Here is a 15,759-nt window from a genome sequence, read left to right on the forward strand (position 1 = left end):
AGCTAGGGTCGGTGCCACCGGAAAAATCCAAGATCGAAAGACTCACAGTCAGTGAGAAACACTCTCAAGACAGAGAGAACGAACTCTCACCAAGGAGATAATTCGGCTATTTTAGTCAGTTCAGTGATAAGTAGTAGATGCACAACTTGGTTCAAAGGGTGTTTTTATTCTTTCATCTTAAACTCCAACTGTAATGACTAGAAGCTATTTTGAATGTATTTTTAAAACAACAATGTTAGAGAAATTAAATTTGTAGGTTAAATTTTGTGAACTAAATGACATGAAAGTTGATGATTGAATTATTATTTAATCGTTGATAAACGTGCTCATTTTCTATTGATGACATTTTATTTGGTTTGTTAATTTAATTTATAAATTTAATCTCCCTACCCTTATTCTTTTAAAATTACTGAAAATACTTGTGGTAAAAATATTTTTAAAAATAATTATTAGTAAAAATACAAATAAACTCTAAAAAAATACTTAAAATACTTCGTAGCATTTCTTGTATTTAAAATTTAAAAATATTTATTTTAAAAACACGCTTAAACGAGCTCTTAATACTTGACCTTCCCATCACTCTCCCTTTTTTTCACAAGTAAACCAGATCAAATACGCTCTCTCTCTCTCTAAAACCCCTCTCTCCCCCTCCCCCCACTCACTGTCCCCAGTACGCTTCGATTGAGGAAGCAAAAGCAAATCAAAAGGGAAAAATCCCCGGATTTATCTGACTCACATCCCGCACGATTTAGCTCCACTACCACTTGAAAAAAACACTCACTAAAACTACTACTAATCTCCCACAAAAACTGCATTCTTCAAACTTCAAATTTGAAAACTAGCACCTGGGTTTCTCCGGGAACTGTTCAAATTTGAAAACTGGCACCTGGGCTTCTTCTGGGAATTGTTCAAATTTGAAATTGGCACCTGGGCTTCTTCTGTGAATTGTTCAAATTTGAAACTGGCACTTGGGTTTTTCTGGATTTTTTTTCCTGGGATTTCAAAGATAGCACATTTTTTTGTGTTCCTGCCCTGCCCATTTGTGAGCTGAAAGATCCATTTTTGAAGTTTCGTGGATTACAATGGCGGCGTCGGGCGGGTATAATTACCGAGATGGCGGTCAGAGGGGAGCTTTGAGGGTGGATAGGCCTCTCTCTGTAAATTCCAACCCCAAGTCTTCTGTCAAATCCAAGTCTTTGCCTGGTTCTGGGCCCCGCCGGAACAGCACCGGCTCCACCGGCGGCGGCGGCGGTTCTGCTGGAGCTGCTGCTGCTAAAAATGATAATACAGGAGGTGAGGAATTTTGGGTTCCGGTGCATTTTGTGGTTTGAGATATTGAGGAACTTATTTCATGTTTTTTATTGTAGTGGTTTTGATAGGTATTGTGTGTGAAAAATATGTCATTTAATTATGCACTAGTTAGATATGTGTTAAGGAAATTAGATTTGGGGCTTTTTTGGCTAGTACTGGCAACCTGTATTTGCATACCTATACAAGCAGGAAAAGTAGTTCCACAAAGTTAAAAAAATAAAGTTGCCGAATTCGAAATTTCACTTTCTGAGGATGGATAATTTTTCTACATTTTTGGAGCCAAATTCTTTTCAAATTAGGGAGCATTTGTCGACCAAAAAATAAAGGGAGCATTTGATTGTTTTTTAATAAATTGGGGCAGACTAAGTTATGCAATCATGTAATAGTATGTCTGTACGAATGGTATTCCACATGAATCAAGTATACAGAAATACTTTGGTGATTGAAAAAATGAGAAATAAATTATGGGGTCTTGTGGATTCTATTTTGTGCATGCTTTATGTGTAGAAAGCTCAAGCCTTTTTATGGTCCTTTATAATTAAGTTGTAAATTCATTTTAAATGCTAGGTTAGTGGGAGATTTCACCTGTAAAGTTTTTCCGTTGTTGGTGAAACTTAATCGTTCTTTTCTTTTGTTATTGTAAATGCTAATCAGCAAACTCCTCCATCCCTACTAGCATTACTTTTCCCAAATTGTAATTTTTGTTAATCAAAAGAGGTTCCTAGTATGAATTCCTTTTCCTTTCCCATACTTTAATAATATATATTCTGAGTTCATAGTTGTTCATTACTTCATTTGACCTTCTTTTATTGGGTTTAGTTCTTGGAAGAGTCCGAGTAGCTGTAAGATTGCGACCACATAATGATGAGGAAATGGTTGCAGATGCTGATTTTGCGGACTGCGTAGAATTGCAACCAGAGGTATCCTGCTTGTACCTAATTTAGTTACATCTTACTATCTTACTGTTGTTTTATGGTCACGGAAATTAAATCTGTTTTGCTCTATTTCAGCTAAAAAGGTTGAAACTTCGGAAGAACAATTGGGACACAGATACTTATGAATTCGATGAAGTGCTCACTGAGTTTGCATCCCAAAAGCGTGTTTATGAAGTAGTGGCAAAGCCTGTGGTTGAGGTGCATATGCGTAAAACATTAGTTTCCTTCTTGTAGTCATTTAAAGCTCTATTTTTTCCACTTTCAAACTGTACTTTTGGAAGTTTATTAATATCGGGAAATTTTTTGCTAGACATTTAGTCTGTTCCAAGGGTCCACATAATCTGCAACATGCATCTTACCGAAAGTTTTTCTTCTTCATCTACTTATGTTTTGAATCGCACCATGTTCCAATGATTGTCTACTTTTAGTTGTCGCTGCTAGATTTTTTCGTTGGAAAATATTATGCTTTTGCAGTTAAGAATATTATACTCTACTTGTAACTGGTAGAATTTAACGTAACAAAATTTTATGTTGGAAACTATACCTCCCAACCCTTAGAGATTGGAGTTAAGAATTTGCATAAGCTTGTTTTTTTTTTTTTTTTTTTTTGTTTGTTTGTTTAGGCATGCTTGAGTTGAATTCGTACAATGACGATAATGGAATTTGTTCTCTTAAAGAAACTGAATTATAATAGGAGAAACTCAAAGGTAGCACCAAAGTGCCACTTGACTGCGTGCATTAGATATAATCAAAGTGTCTCTTAAGTTTTGGGATATCATGGGCATATATGTAGGTCTAGACAACAATTCCTAACTTGTGGCTAGCTCATTTGGGTGCGTATCCATGTCGTCACACATGCTATCAGAGGGGACTGAGCCTATTGGTTCATGCGGTTTTGAAGCTTTTTAGGGCTGTAGACTGTACACGAATTGGTCATCTTGTGTGGGATTTTAGCCTGCTTTGTCTTAGTATGTAACAGGTTTCTCCCTTAGCAAGGACACCAGCTAAGGACTAAAGGGGGAAATTTGTGCTCTAAATGTCAATTGGCTGTCAGTTGGGAAAATTTCAAGTATGTATGCAGGTCTAAATAACCAAAATTACCAATTTTTGCTAGACATTTTGGGTAAGGATTTGTGGTCTTACAACTTACAACTATTGTCCCAAAAATCTTAAATTTATCGGTTGTGAGGCAATAAATACTTTATATCTTAACACTCCTTTCATATGTTGGAAATGTATAATCATTTTTATGTTTATATATCTTATTTATAAATATACCTATTCATACTATTAAGAAGCTTCTGTTTTGCTTCTATGTTTTGTGGAAGTTCCTTCAAGTGACATGCCATCTTGTAATTTCCTTCACCAGAGTGTTTTGGACGGTTACAATGGAACGGTCATGGCATATGGCCAGACCGGTACAGGGAAAACATATACTCTTGGACGACTTGGAGAGGAAGACACTGCTGCTCGTGGAATTATGGTTCGTGCTATGGAGGATATTTTAGCAGATGTATCTCTGGAATCTGATTCTTTGTCCGTCTCGTATTTGCAGGTAGTTTTCCTCTGAATCTGGTGTTAATGATAGGCTTATATATCAGTATTATTGTTGGTTTAAAGATTTCTCATACTGGTTCTTTATGCATGTATGCAGCTTTACATGGAAACCATACAGGACCTACTTGATCCTGCGAACGATAACATTTCGATTGTGGAAGACCCAAAGACTGGTGATGTTTCAGTACCAGGGGCTAGCCTAGTCGAAATCAGGGACCAGCAGAGTTTTGTAGAACTACTAAGATTAGGGGAGGCTCACCGCTTTGCTACAAATACAAAATTAAATACTGAATCTTCCCGTAGTCATGCTATTCTGATGGTAAGTAATTTGTTTTTCCTGTTGTTCTATGCTTATGTTTGTGAAAGTGAATGGAATCCATTGTAGATTGTATTATTGATTCTGTTTTAGCATTAAGAGATATGTTTCTCAAAGAAATGGGATATCAAGTGCTACAGGTAAACGTAAAGAAGTCTGTCAAGGGAAGAGATTCGGCTCTTTCAAGCCAAAATGGGAACAATTCTCACGTGGTTAAAAGTCTAAAGGCTCCTGTTGTTCGAAAGAGCAAGTTGGTTGTGGTGGATCTTGCTGGTTCAGAGCGCATTGACAAATCAGGTTGGGGCATGTTATGAATGGAGATAAAAACTGTTTCCCAACTTATGCTTGACTGACTATTCCTTATTTTCTTCCCTAATACAGTATTTTGTTCTTGAGAACTGATAAACCTCGTTTTAAATCCTGAACTAATTATCTCAGAAAATTTAGTCCTTTCTTTCCATAAGCTTAGGTTTCTATACCAGCCATTATTCAGGAATGGGGTATTATGGTAGAGGTGCAGCTGCCTTACATACTCATTTTTCTCTATCGTAAGCATTTTGTTTATCGTGGCGGGGTCTGATTTTGGTTGTTTGTTAATCTTTCATATGGCAGGAAGTGAAGGACATACACTAGAAGAAGCCAAATCAATTAATCTCTCCTTAAGTGCACTGGGAAAGTGTATTAATGCATTGGCAGAGAATAGTTCACATGTTCCAGTCCGAGATTCAAAACTCACAAGATTGCTTAGGGATTCATTTGGAGGTAACATGCGTTAAAATTTGCATTTATCTTTTTCTTGTTACACATTAAATTTTAGGAGGAAAGTATAGCAGTGGGCCCTAGACTAAAAATCTGTATCCATTGATCCTTGAACTCGTCAAAACTTTGAGCTATGGTCATTTCCATCAACTTTGTTATAACTTCCATCAGAGTGAGTCATGTGCATGGCACGTGAGCTTGAATTAAGGGGCAAATAAGGAAAACCAAATTTTTCTACCCAAGTTAAAACACTAGTGATCAAAATTTAGCAAAACTCAAATAAAAAAACTTCAATTCCAGAGCAAAGTTCAAAACAAAATCATGTGAAATCAAAAGGGGCGGAGATGAAATTAAGTTTAACTCCACAGCAATAACAACAGAAGCGGCAAGAGAGAAGCATTGGAGCCTCTCTGCAGAGTCCAGTGACGCCGACCACTCCCTCTCTTCTACAAGTCTTTGAATTGGTCAATTCTGCCGCTTTCCTGTTGACTTCACCTTGTGGGCTACCCAACTGTTTGGCAGGTCCGCCGTCTTGGCCGTCCAGCAGCTTCTGATTGACTGAATTTTGTGATTCCTTTTTGTTTTTCATCCTCTGGAGGTTCCATTTGAGCTTACTCAGGTGAGGGAGCTTAAAGGAGTGTCTGATCCTTTGGATTTGGTTTTCCTTAGCTGCACGTTTTAACGAGTTCAGGACCAATGGCCACAGATTTTTAGTTTAGGGACCATTGCTATAATTGAGTTAAAGTTTATGGACCATTGCTACAATTTCTTCTAAATCTTAGTAGAATATGCTATCTTCATTCAGGTGTATGCATTTAGATTTTTTGCATGGGTATCTCTCGAGTATGATTCTGGACCTTCTCAAATAGTTGGTGACGTCTTTTTTTTAATAGATTAAAGGACACGCAATAGATTAAAAGACATTTTTCTGTCATAGATGAATAAATAAATAATAAGTAAAATGTTGCATCGTTCTATGCTAATTTTTTAAATACTAAAAAAAACCCTTACATGAAGCAGGATTTGCAGTGCATCTTTCTTTTGACATTACTAACCTGTAAATTCCAACAGGCACAGCAAGAACTTCACTGGTTATTACTATTGGTCCATCCCCACGTCATCGAGGAGAGACAGCTAGCACCATCATGTTTGGACAGCGGGTGGGTTTCTAAGTCACTTCCTTGTTTCTTTATCCTTTGAATTTTCCTCTCTGGACGAGATGGTAACTTAGTATAGTCATAATAGGTAAATTTCTGCCAAATAGTTGGTTTTATCTGTATGACCAAATATCACTGGCAGCGAAAAAAAAATCATGGAAATACTTTGCGCAAAATATATGTGTTATGCATATCTGTTATTTGGAAGATGCTGAAACTCTTTTCCTACGTAGGCTATGAAAGTGGAAAATATGTTGAAATTGAAGGAAGAATTTGACTACAAAAGTTTGGCCAGGAGGCTAGATATACAATTAGACAAAATCATTGCGGAACATGAAAGGCAGCAGAAAGTATTTGAGGATGAGATGGAAAGAATAAGCATACAAGCCCAAAATCGGATCTCAGATGTTGAAAGGAACTATGCAGACGCACTAGAGGTAAATTTTTGTAAAGCTAGTTGCCTTTCATACAGTATACACTTTAACATGTTTTAGCCAAAGAATGTTTTTGCAAATGAAAATATAGCTGGTGATATTTGTTTGCAAAGCAAAAAGAAAGAGTTTATTGTATTGTCTTGTCAGCCAGCCTTGAGCGTACTGGTGCTCATTTTTTTTTCCCCAAAGAATGTAAAGACTTTATTTAAATCCATGTTTTTTCCCTAGTAGAAGGAAAGATTGAAATATCAGAAAGACTATATGGAATCAATAAAGAAGCTCGAAGAGCAGTTGGTGATTACTCAGAAAAAGCATGGCAGTGAAAAAATCACAAATGGACATGAGGACAATGGCTCTAACGTGACGTCAAGCAAGGAGGTACTATGGTCTAAACTCTAGAAAACAATGATATATATGTTTTGCATTTATTGTCATATAATTAAATCATTAATGTTGAACATCATGCCCCAACAATTTTTTCTTAAAAAACAGGCAACAACAACAACAACAAAGCCTTATCCCACTAAGTTGGGTCGGCTATATGAATCCTAGAACGCCACAGCACTCGGTTTTGTGCCATGTCTTCCGTTAGATCCAAGTAGTCTGTGTCTTTTTCTAGAGTCTCTTTCCAAGTCTTCCTAGGTCTTCCTCTACCTCTTTGGCCTTGAGCCTCTATCTTGTAATCATATCTTCTAACCGGAGCATCTGTAGGTGTTCGTTTGACATGTCCCTTAAAAAACAGATCATACAACATATTTACACAGGACGTGCATGCTATCCATTATGTATATCATGGTCGTTTGCTTCTTTTAACCTGTCAAATTGTAGCACAAAGTTGTCTTAATAGTGCTCCCTTGATTTTAGTTGATATTATCTCACCTGCCCCTGCCAAATTGATTTTTTTTTGCTCTCTTTTTCCTCTACGTATTGTGTGTTGAAGAGTATTAACAGTTTTATTGTACATAGAGTTGCAGGCTGCATGTTGAGGAAATTGACGACCTAACAAAGTTGCTCCAGAAAGAGACTATGCTTAGGAAGGCTGCTGAAGAGGAAGTGCAAAATCTTAAAAGTCAATTGACTCAGTGGAAAAGGTCAGAGGTGCGTTATCACTGACATAATAATTTTATCTCATATAGTCAGTCTTTGACATCTTTTTGGTGTTACATAGAAATTATTTTGATGTTCTAGGCAGCTGGAAACTCCGAGATCTTAAAACTTCGTAAGATGTTGGAAGATGAGGAACATCAGAAAGAGAAACTTGAAGGAGAAATAGCAAGACTACACAGTCAATTGTTGCAACTAAGTTTTGAAGCTGATGAGGTACGCTGCACTTAAAATTATCAAGTATTTTATGAATCTGAAATTTTGAGATGTCAACTCTTACAATGATAGTGATGCTGTGAGCTGTTAATTTTTTAAACTGAATTAGAACTCTCGGCATATGAGGAGGCCCAATGGATCCCTCTGCCCATTTACTTCTGCACATGTCTATTTCATTTTGCATCAAATGGGCCCATTTCATGCAAGTATCACTCAAGTTAGGCAACATCTCATTAGAGGAGTTTGTCCAACAAATGAAATAGACAACATCTCACTACAAAAGAATATCCAACAAATGGGCCTATCTCATGATGAATCATGAAATATTCCTGGATTTCTAATGGATATGCTTTTGTAGACAAGTCAACAACTAGACAGGAGTGGGCCGGGAAAAATTGGTGGTCTTGAGTCCCTTATGACTCAAGTTAGGCAACCGCAGCTTAAAGATTCAGGAAATGGGGAGAAAGCCTCGATAGCAAAACTCTTTGAACAAGGTTACTGTTCCTAAGCAACTTATTCTCTCTTCACGGTAGATTTTTTTTTTAAGTGCATCCATCTTTCCTCTTGTTTATTACTAACAAAAGGCAATATTATCAGTGGGATTGCATAAGATCTTGTCGTTGCTTGAAGCAGAAGATAATGATGTGCGGATTCATGCTGTTAAAGTTGTAGCAAATCTTGCTGCTGAAGGTGACCATTTTTTGTCTTCCTTACACAGATACTGTAGTATCACATGCTTATTAGTTTTTCAAACCATTCCTGATCTTCATTTATAATTATTTGCGTATACTTGGAAAATATGGTTGGGTGTTAGCTGCGGAACAATGCTTCATATTGAGGCTATACAGTTCTTTCTTTTTTTAGTTTCTATTGTTTGTTGTGTTTTGTTTAGAATCAGTGGCAAGTGCAAAGGAAATTATATGATACTTCATGAAATAATTGTGCAAAGAATAAAAAATGCATAAAATAATATAAGGGAATTAATGCTTGGATCAGGAATCCAATTTTCAGTCCTGTATTGATAGAAGATCCTCTTATGTTAATTTAAAAGAAAAGTATGGTAAGCTACCAAGAGGGTGTATGAAAAGCTTGGATGAGATAGGGATCTCCTTTCACGTGGTAACATTTGATTTCGTACATTCTTTATCTATATTTGTACTGATTGCATATTGTATACAATTTATCTCCTTGTCTTTTGGTCGACATGTCTCCGCCGATTCCTTCTAGTTGAGCCCTTCGGTCTGTCATTATACCTCGAGAAGTAGAAAGAATTACAACCCCCATTCCGCCTAAAATTCTAGGAATTCGTTGATAGTTAAAATATATTCGTAGACCGGGTCGACTGATCCGTTTTCTCCCTTGTGATATGATTCGCGTGGGTAAGGATTGTCATGTTGAATAAAGCTCTACCTACATATCTGATGTTTCCACTTCATAATATCAAAAATTTTAGTGCTCACTGCATCAGCAAGCAATAACAGGTGTTCTCCTAATATTCAGAAACAAATCAGGAGAGAATAGTAGAAGCTGGTGGTCTTACATCCTTGTTGATGCTACTTGAAAACTCTGAGGATGAAACCATACATAGAGTTGCTGCTGGTGCAATCGCAAATCTAGCGATGAATGGTATAAACTTGAAGTCCACGTTCATAATTACAATATTGGCTGAGAAAGTCGCCACTCTCTAATTTGCACTTTAATTCTTCTTTGGTGTTTTAAATCAGAAACCAACCAGGAGCTGATAATGACTCAAGGGGGAATTAGTTTGTTATCTATGACAGCAGCCCACGGTAAAGATCCCCAAACCCTTCGAATGGTTGCTGGTGCCATTGCTAATCTATGTGGAAACGGTAAACTTTCTGACCTCTTAATCTTCAATTCCTGAATGATATCCTTAATCACACCAAATAAGCCCATCAAGTTGCTAAAATACCTAAAGTAATCATATGTTTTAATGCATCACTAATTCACTAAGGGTCCGTTTGGGTGAAGGTCTGGTTTTGGAAATCCCAAATCCTATCCACTTTGTTTGGATACAATTTTGAAAGGGTCCTGAAAAGCCTGGGATTAAATTGGAGCTTTGGAAGGGTCTTTCCCAAACAAGGAACCTAAAAACCCCTTCATTTGCTACTCCCAACATTAGTAAATTCCTTGGTCCACCAAAACCCCCATCCAAACGGACCATAAGTGCTTGTGGTTGGGTTAGTCAGATTAACTCAAATAAGTAAAGGACTCATGAGAAGATTGATGTAGTAGTTAAGGCTTAACTTTTAAGAGGTTATAATTACATCAAACTTCATCCAAACTAGGTATTTGGATTGTGGCAAGTCCATCTGGTACGAAAGGTGTATTGAGTTCGGAAATGCAGTTTTTACAATTGCATTAGTTCCTTTTTGAAGTGCTTGTAGTGGCGTCATGAAATAAAAGTTTAATACAAGTTAGTCTACTCTGCTGTTACTGACAAAAATGAAATTGCATTGCTCAGATAAATTACAGAATAAGCTACGGGGTGAAGGTGGCATCAAGGCGTTGCTAGGAATGGTCAGATGTGGACATCCTGATGTTCTTGCACAAGTTGCTCGAGGAATAGCAAACTTTGCAAAATGCGAGTCTAGAGCATCTACACAAGGTAAAGAGGCTATGTGTTCATGGAAAAGTTATTCCTGTGCGTGTCTTAAAAAAGTGTTCTGTGCTTAGTTTCAATCACAGGTTATCACTGTCTGGCATTACTTAATAAATTTGTTTTCATCTTTTGTTAAAAAATTGTTTTATGAAGAATTCATGAAAGCATATATAGTTTAATCATGTGGACAGAGTTAAAGTGGTTATTACCATTATTTCATTGTAGGTACCAAGACTGGAAAGTCTCTTCTGATTGAAGATGGCGCGCTTGCATGGATTGTGCAGAATGCTAGCAATGACGCCTCACCAATCAAACGCCACATTGAACTTGCACTCTGTCACTTAGCGCAACATGGTAAGCTTTCCACTTCCCCAATCACTATGAAACAAACTAATCTTCTGTCAGAACGTTTGCTCACGCTGTTTAGTTTCTTTTTCAGAAGTGAATGCTAAAGACATGATCACTAGTGGTGCCCTGTGGGAGCTGGTCCGCATTTCTCGAGATTGTTCACACGAAGACATAAGAAATCTTGCATATCGAACACTAACTTCGAGCCCTACCTTCCAAGCTGAACTGCGGCGGCTACGGATTGATAACTGAAAAATCATGGCATTATGGAAACAATGTGAAGGTGTGGGAGATGCAGCAACAAGTACCTGCGTGTATTAATCTCAAAATGCAGCGGCAACAAGCATGAACACTTCGGCCAGTTAATAGTCCGAAGATTTAGTTAATTACACACAAAACTCTAATTTGTGGATCCATTTATTGTCTATTAGTTCATGTTTCAGCCGGACATCCAACTGTGGCTTCTAACTAGTTTGTATATTGATTTGTGTATGAAACAAATTGGAAATAGAAACTAACTTGTTTTATGTTTGCGGGAGGTAAATGATTTCCGCTCTGTTTCTTGATTTTTCTCTAATTCATTCATTCAAGACCAGAATTTTTTTTTTTTTTATCAAATGATATTATCTACACTAAGAGGAAAGATGATGATTTAGTTTCATAATGAGTTAGTAATAATGTGGTTCAAACTTGTCTTCTGTGAGAATCTAACTTAAAACGTCTCACTTATAAGTAAAGAAGAATACCATTAAATTGTAAAATTAAGTGATTCAAGACCAAAAATAATTAGATGAGAAGAAAAAATAATGTACGAAAATCATTTCTCCTAAATTGGTGCACTTTCATACACGACAGACGGCCCCTCACCTCCAAAAATATAGATAAAATGAAATAAAATAAAATGGATATTCGGTAATAAGGACAAACAAAAGATTACCTTTTGTATTCATGTGTACAATCTCGTATCGACAATTCCAAAAGATACTTTCGAGGAGTAAGGTTGCTCAGTTGCAATAAAAAAACTGCCAAATATAAGAGAGTTCATACGGAGTAAGATTATATCTCATCATTTTTTTCCCTCTCTTTCCCTTCTCTTTTATTTGAACGATCACGATTAAATCATGTCGACATTTTATTTTAAATTTTTTTATAGAGAAAGTAAGACAATGAAAAGTGTGAGAAGAGGAAACAGAAGAGGAGAGAAATATGAGGGGAAAATCCTACTCCATTTTATGTGACGCATAGAAATGACACATTTTTTTCTTGAGACTTGTGACATACTCAGTGTTATTGTTACATTGAAAAATTACTAATTGAACTTTAGAGGTATCTTAGTACTTTGTAATTGCACCAAAACAATTGCTGTAATTGACCGAACATATCATCGGTGGCTTCACTTGATCGTGCATGCAAGTTAAGACTGCATGCAATATTTTTTGTTTTATACAAAAATTCATGCAAGTTAAGATTCTTTTAAATTATAGATGTTGTGGTCTAAGTTCAACTGAAAAAGAGAGACAGAGAAAAGATAGGTGTAGGGAAAATTTTTGTGTCTTTTTGCGTTTATTGTGTTTTTATTTATAGTAAACATAATGGGCTTACTTGCCCTGCAAGTAACAAGGCCTAAGATCTTCTAGATTACATAGGAAACCTAAATACAATCTACTAGGATTTATACAATTACACATGCGGTATAATTCTTACTACAATAATTCTAGATATGAATAAATGATGTTGTGATGAATTAGCACTTAGGTCTTGTTTGGCAGCTCGAACTGTACTGACTATTTCCATTGAATAGACTAATCTTTGCACTAATAGTATTGACTAAATAATCGAGCTTTTGGTGAAGTATCAGAATAAAAACTAACTATTTAATCTTGTGTTTGATACTGTACTGAATAAGAGGTCTTCGATGTTAATTTTAAGAGAAAATTGATGATAAAATGTTAGATTAAAATTGGCAATTCCTAAACAAAACGTTGAGTCTGTAATCTTAGACTAGTGCTTGTTTTCAATTGTAATTATTTTAGTCTAAGTTTGTCTCACGTGCTCTCGATCACAAAATGGCAAACGTTTCAGAGACATCCGGTCAAGTAAGTTTGGCATGCATATGAATTCACATGATATAAGTTTTTGTTCAATGGGTTGTTTAGCTTTCAAGTTTAACGATTGAGATATGGGTTTTACATGTTAATTAATTTGGTACGAGTTGGTTTAGCTTAAAGGCCCACATACTAATATAAGATTTATTTGGAGTCAGATGCTATGCAGTTAAAATGAGGATAAATTCAAATGGATTTGTTTTTATTTTTATCTCATCTATTTAGAGTTTAAAATCATGTTGAAGTCTCCTACTGCAACTTATATATATATGAGATCACATTAGGGTTTTGGTGGTGCTGCCGCATAAGCACACACGGGATTAAACAGAACATATATAATGCCGAGTGCAGCACAATAGGTTTTTGGGGTTTTGGGCGCATCTTGAATTAAAGTAGGTCCTGTGGTTTTCTTTATGGCACCGCATATGCATGAGATGAGTTTAGGGTTTTTCTCGGTGGTTGCCGCATAACAGAGACTAGTTAACAGAGCAGAGCATCAGCACCGAGTCAATATGTTTTTATGTTTTGATTGCCGCATGCTTTAGATCAGTTTAGGGTTTTTCATGCTGCTGCCGCATATGCATGAAAATTGGGTTTCTTAAATAAAAGCATCTAAAGGCAGCAGCCTTGGGTTTTGAGCGGAACGAATTGTTTTCTTATTGCTGCTATCTTGTGGTTTCAACAGCATGCGTTCTTAAAGTGAAGATATTATTTTCATGCTGCTTTCATTTAAGTTTTTAATTGAATGTCAATTATAAAAATGTGCCTTGTGATTTTCGTAATTGATTATTTTTTCAAATAAGCACTTCATCATATAAACATTCTGCATGATCGAGTTAGTATCTTGCAAAGTCCGAAGAAAAGGTGATTGACGATCGCGTTAGTGTCGTGCCACTTCAACTCGAAGACTGAAGAGAGATCGAGTAGCAAAGTGCGGAGACAAAACTGCCTACTAGTATGAATGTCTAGTTGATGAGTTTTGTAAGTCTTTCTATACTCATTTCTCTTAGTGTTTGTCTTGGCTTGGGAGCTCAAGGATTTTCCCAGTGGTGGGTTTTGCCTCGTTAAATCCTACATCCTGTGTGCACATTTTATTTATCTTTATAATTGCATATGTGTAGGATAGTTTATATGTGATGTGAATGTGGAATTAATTTGAGAACTGAAAATTAAATTGAAAATTGAATTGGATTTTTAAATTGGAACCTATTCACCCCCTCTAGGTTAAACTAGTACCCATCCTAGAACTTAAAAGAAAAGGGGAAAAAACATAACCATTAATAGAAAGAGAGAACGAGAAAGGAAACACAACCCTCAAAAGCATGGAATTCCAAACAACTACGTTCCAAGATCCCCCAAAGAGCCAAACCCAAATAACAAAAACGCAAAGTAACAAACTAGATTACCAAAAACACCAAACGCCATAAAACTCAAATCTGATGAAAACTCACACCTTGATTAAAACCCAAAAGAGCAAAAAGTTCAGATACCTGTGAAAGAAGCAAGCTTCTTATCCAAAATCAAAACTTTGTATTAAAGTTGGAAATCTACAGTAAAAAAGACCTAATTTCATGTTGATGGAGAAAAACCAAAAGCCAGCGACATATTATAAATTTGTGATGTCAATAAAAAGAGAGAGATAGCGCACAATACAGAGAGAGAGAGCGCGCGCGAAAGAACAGATGATGAAGATGAAGAAGATGATGATGACCCAACGGAAGGCAGCGAGAAGATGACTTCACAAACAGTGTTGCACAGAAGCAGATTCGCCAGAAGGGAATGGCGAAACAGTCACACTCCCATTATTTTCAGTGAACCTTAAACCCAAAAAAGTCCCCTACTTCCTTCTTGGATTTCGAGAAATTGTTCGATGATCCTTCGTCTTTGAATTTTGAATCAGAGTCTGATTTTGGAGAAAAGGATTAGTTGATAAACTCATAATTCATTAATGAATCTTCTTGAGCAGTGTGGTTCATATTGTAATTGGATTGCTCATGTTCATTTTCATAGAGTCAAGTTCATAAATTCATCATATTCTCTTATTCAAAACTCTTCATAACGTTGCGAGGACTCCCACATTTTATTTTGCTCGCACATGCGAGCGAAATCTTCATTGGTTTTGATCTATAAAACATTGTGGTTTTCGAAGTCGCTGCCACTGTCTAAAATTTGATCTCCCATTGCTTCCGCTAATTTTAGGGTTTAAATTTAAAATGTGTCTTCTTCGTCCTCACTCTACCGGTTTGCGAGTTGGGAGTTGCCTGAGTTTCGTTTACCAGCAATAATGGAGGTGTTGGTTTTGGGTTGTTGGGTGTAAGGATAAAATCTACTACTCTCTGTTGGTTGTAAAGGCAAATTTTCGTTTCCATTTTCTTTTGTAAAGGCAGTTTTGGAAGTTTGATTGACACATTTTGTTAGTTAGGTTAGGTGTAGAGATACATCTTATGAGTTAAAATAAAATTTTCCTACAAGTTAGCAGGTGTGAAGTGTATAAAACAAGTGGGGCAGGATATATTAATCTTGTGACTGTTTAACACATAAGTGCATCAAATAACTGACTCGGTATTATTCCTATCCGGTGCTTTAAGTGCCAAATAAGGTTTTAGATAATATATATTTTTTTTCAATTTTTGATACCGCTTAATTAAATAATTAAGTAAAGAATTGCATGGATTGGTTGAAATGATGCTCTCAAGAACTGCTAAACCAAAATCTGGCAACAATAACATCTATTTTGAATCTTTCATGTTGCAGATTGTGATATATTGGGGAGAAAAGCAAGTGATGGATCGGTTCACTTAAATTTTCGACCACATAGGCATCAAATAATTGTGGGAACAAATTGGTGAGAAGCAACTCTAGAATAGAGGAACTTTATACATAAAATGGAAAAA

The 15,759-nt window shown here is 36.3% G+C and overlaps 1 protein-coding gene across 1 annotated transcript; it reads left to right on the top strand.

The window, feature by feature from the left end:
• Positions 1–1,082: 1,082 nt before the first annotated feature.
• LOC126619876 (kinesin-like protein KIN-UA) lies at positions 1,083–11,287 on the top strand. Its single transcript, XM_050288295.1, has 19 exons — positions 1,083–1,293; positions 2,131–2,231; positions 2,322–2,444; positions 3,616–3,801; positions 3,901–4,122; positions 4,260–4,416; positions 4,732–4,881; positions 5,950–6,038; positions 6,269–6,472; positions 6,701–6,847; positions 7,436–7,567; positions 7,658–7,789; positions 8,148–8,283; positions 8,387–8,479; positions 9,290–9,415; positions 9,514–9,639; positions 10,275–10,418; positions 10,638–10,766; positions 10,852–11,287. Exons 1-19 carry the CDS (start codon positions 1,083–1,085, stop codon positions 11,010–11,012), a joined length of 2,769 nt encoding a protein of 922 aa, XP_050144252.1. The 3' UTR covers positions 11,013–11,287.
• Positions 11,288–15,759: the final 4,472 nt, after the last annotated feature.

Source organism: Malus sylvestris, chromosome 4 (assembly GCF_916048215.2).
Source record: "Malus sylvestris chromosome 4, drMalSylv7.2, whole genome shotgun sequence".
In the NCBI taxonomy this organism is placed as follows: Eukaryota; Viridiplantae; Streptophyta; class Magnoliopsida; order Rosales; family Rosaceae; genus Malus; species Malus sylvestris.

Coding starts and splice junctions, on each gene's coding strand:
- LOC126619876 (XM_050288295.1), top strand. CDS start 1,083: ATGGCGGCGTCGGGCGGGTATAATTACCGAGATGGCGGTCAGAGGGGA. Junction 4,123..4,259: donor GTAGTCATGCTATTCTGATG/GTAAGTAATTTG, acceptor CAAGTGCTACAG/GTAAACGTAAAGAAGTCTGT. Junction 8,284..8,386: donor AGCAAAACTCTTTGAACAAG/GTTACTGTTCCT, acceptor CAATATTATCAG/TGGGATTGCATAAGATCTTG.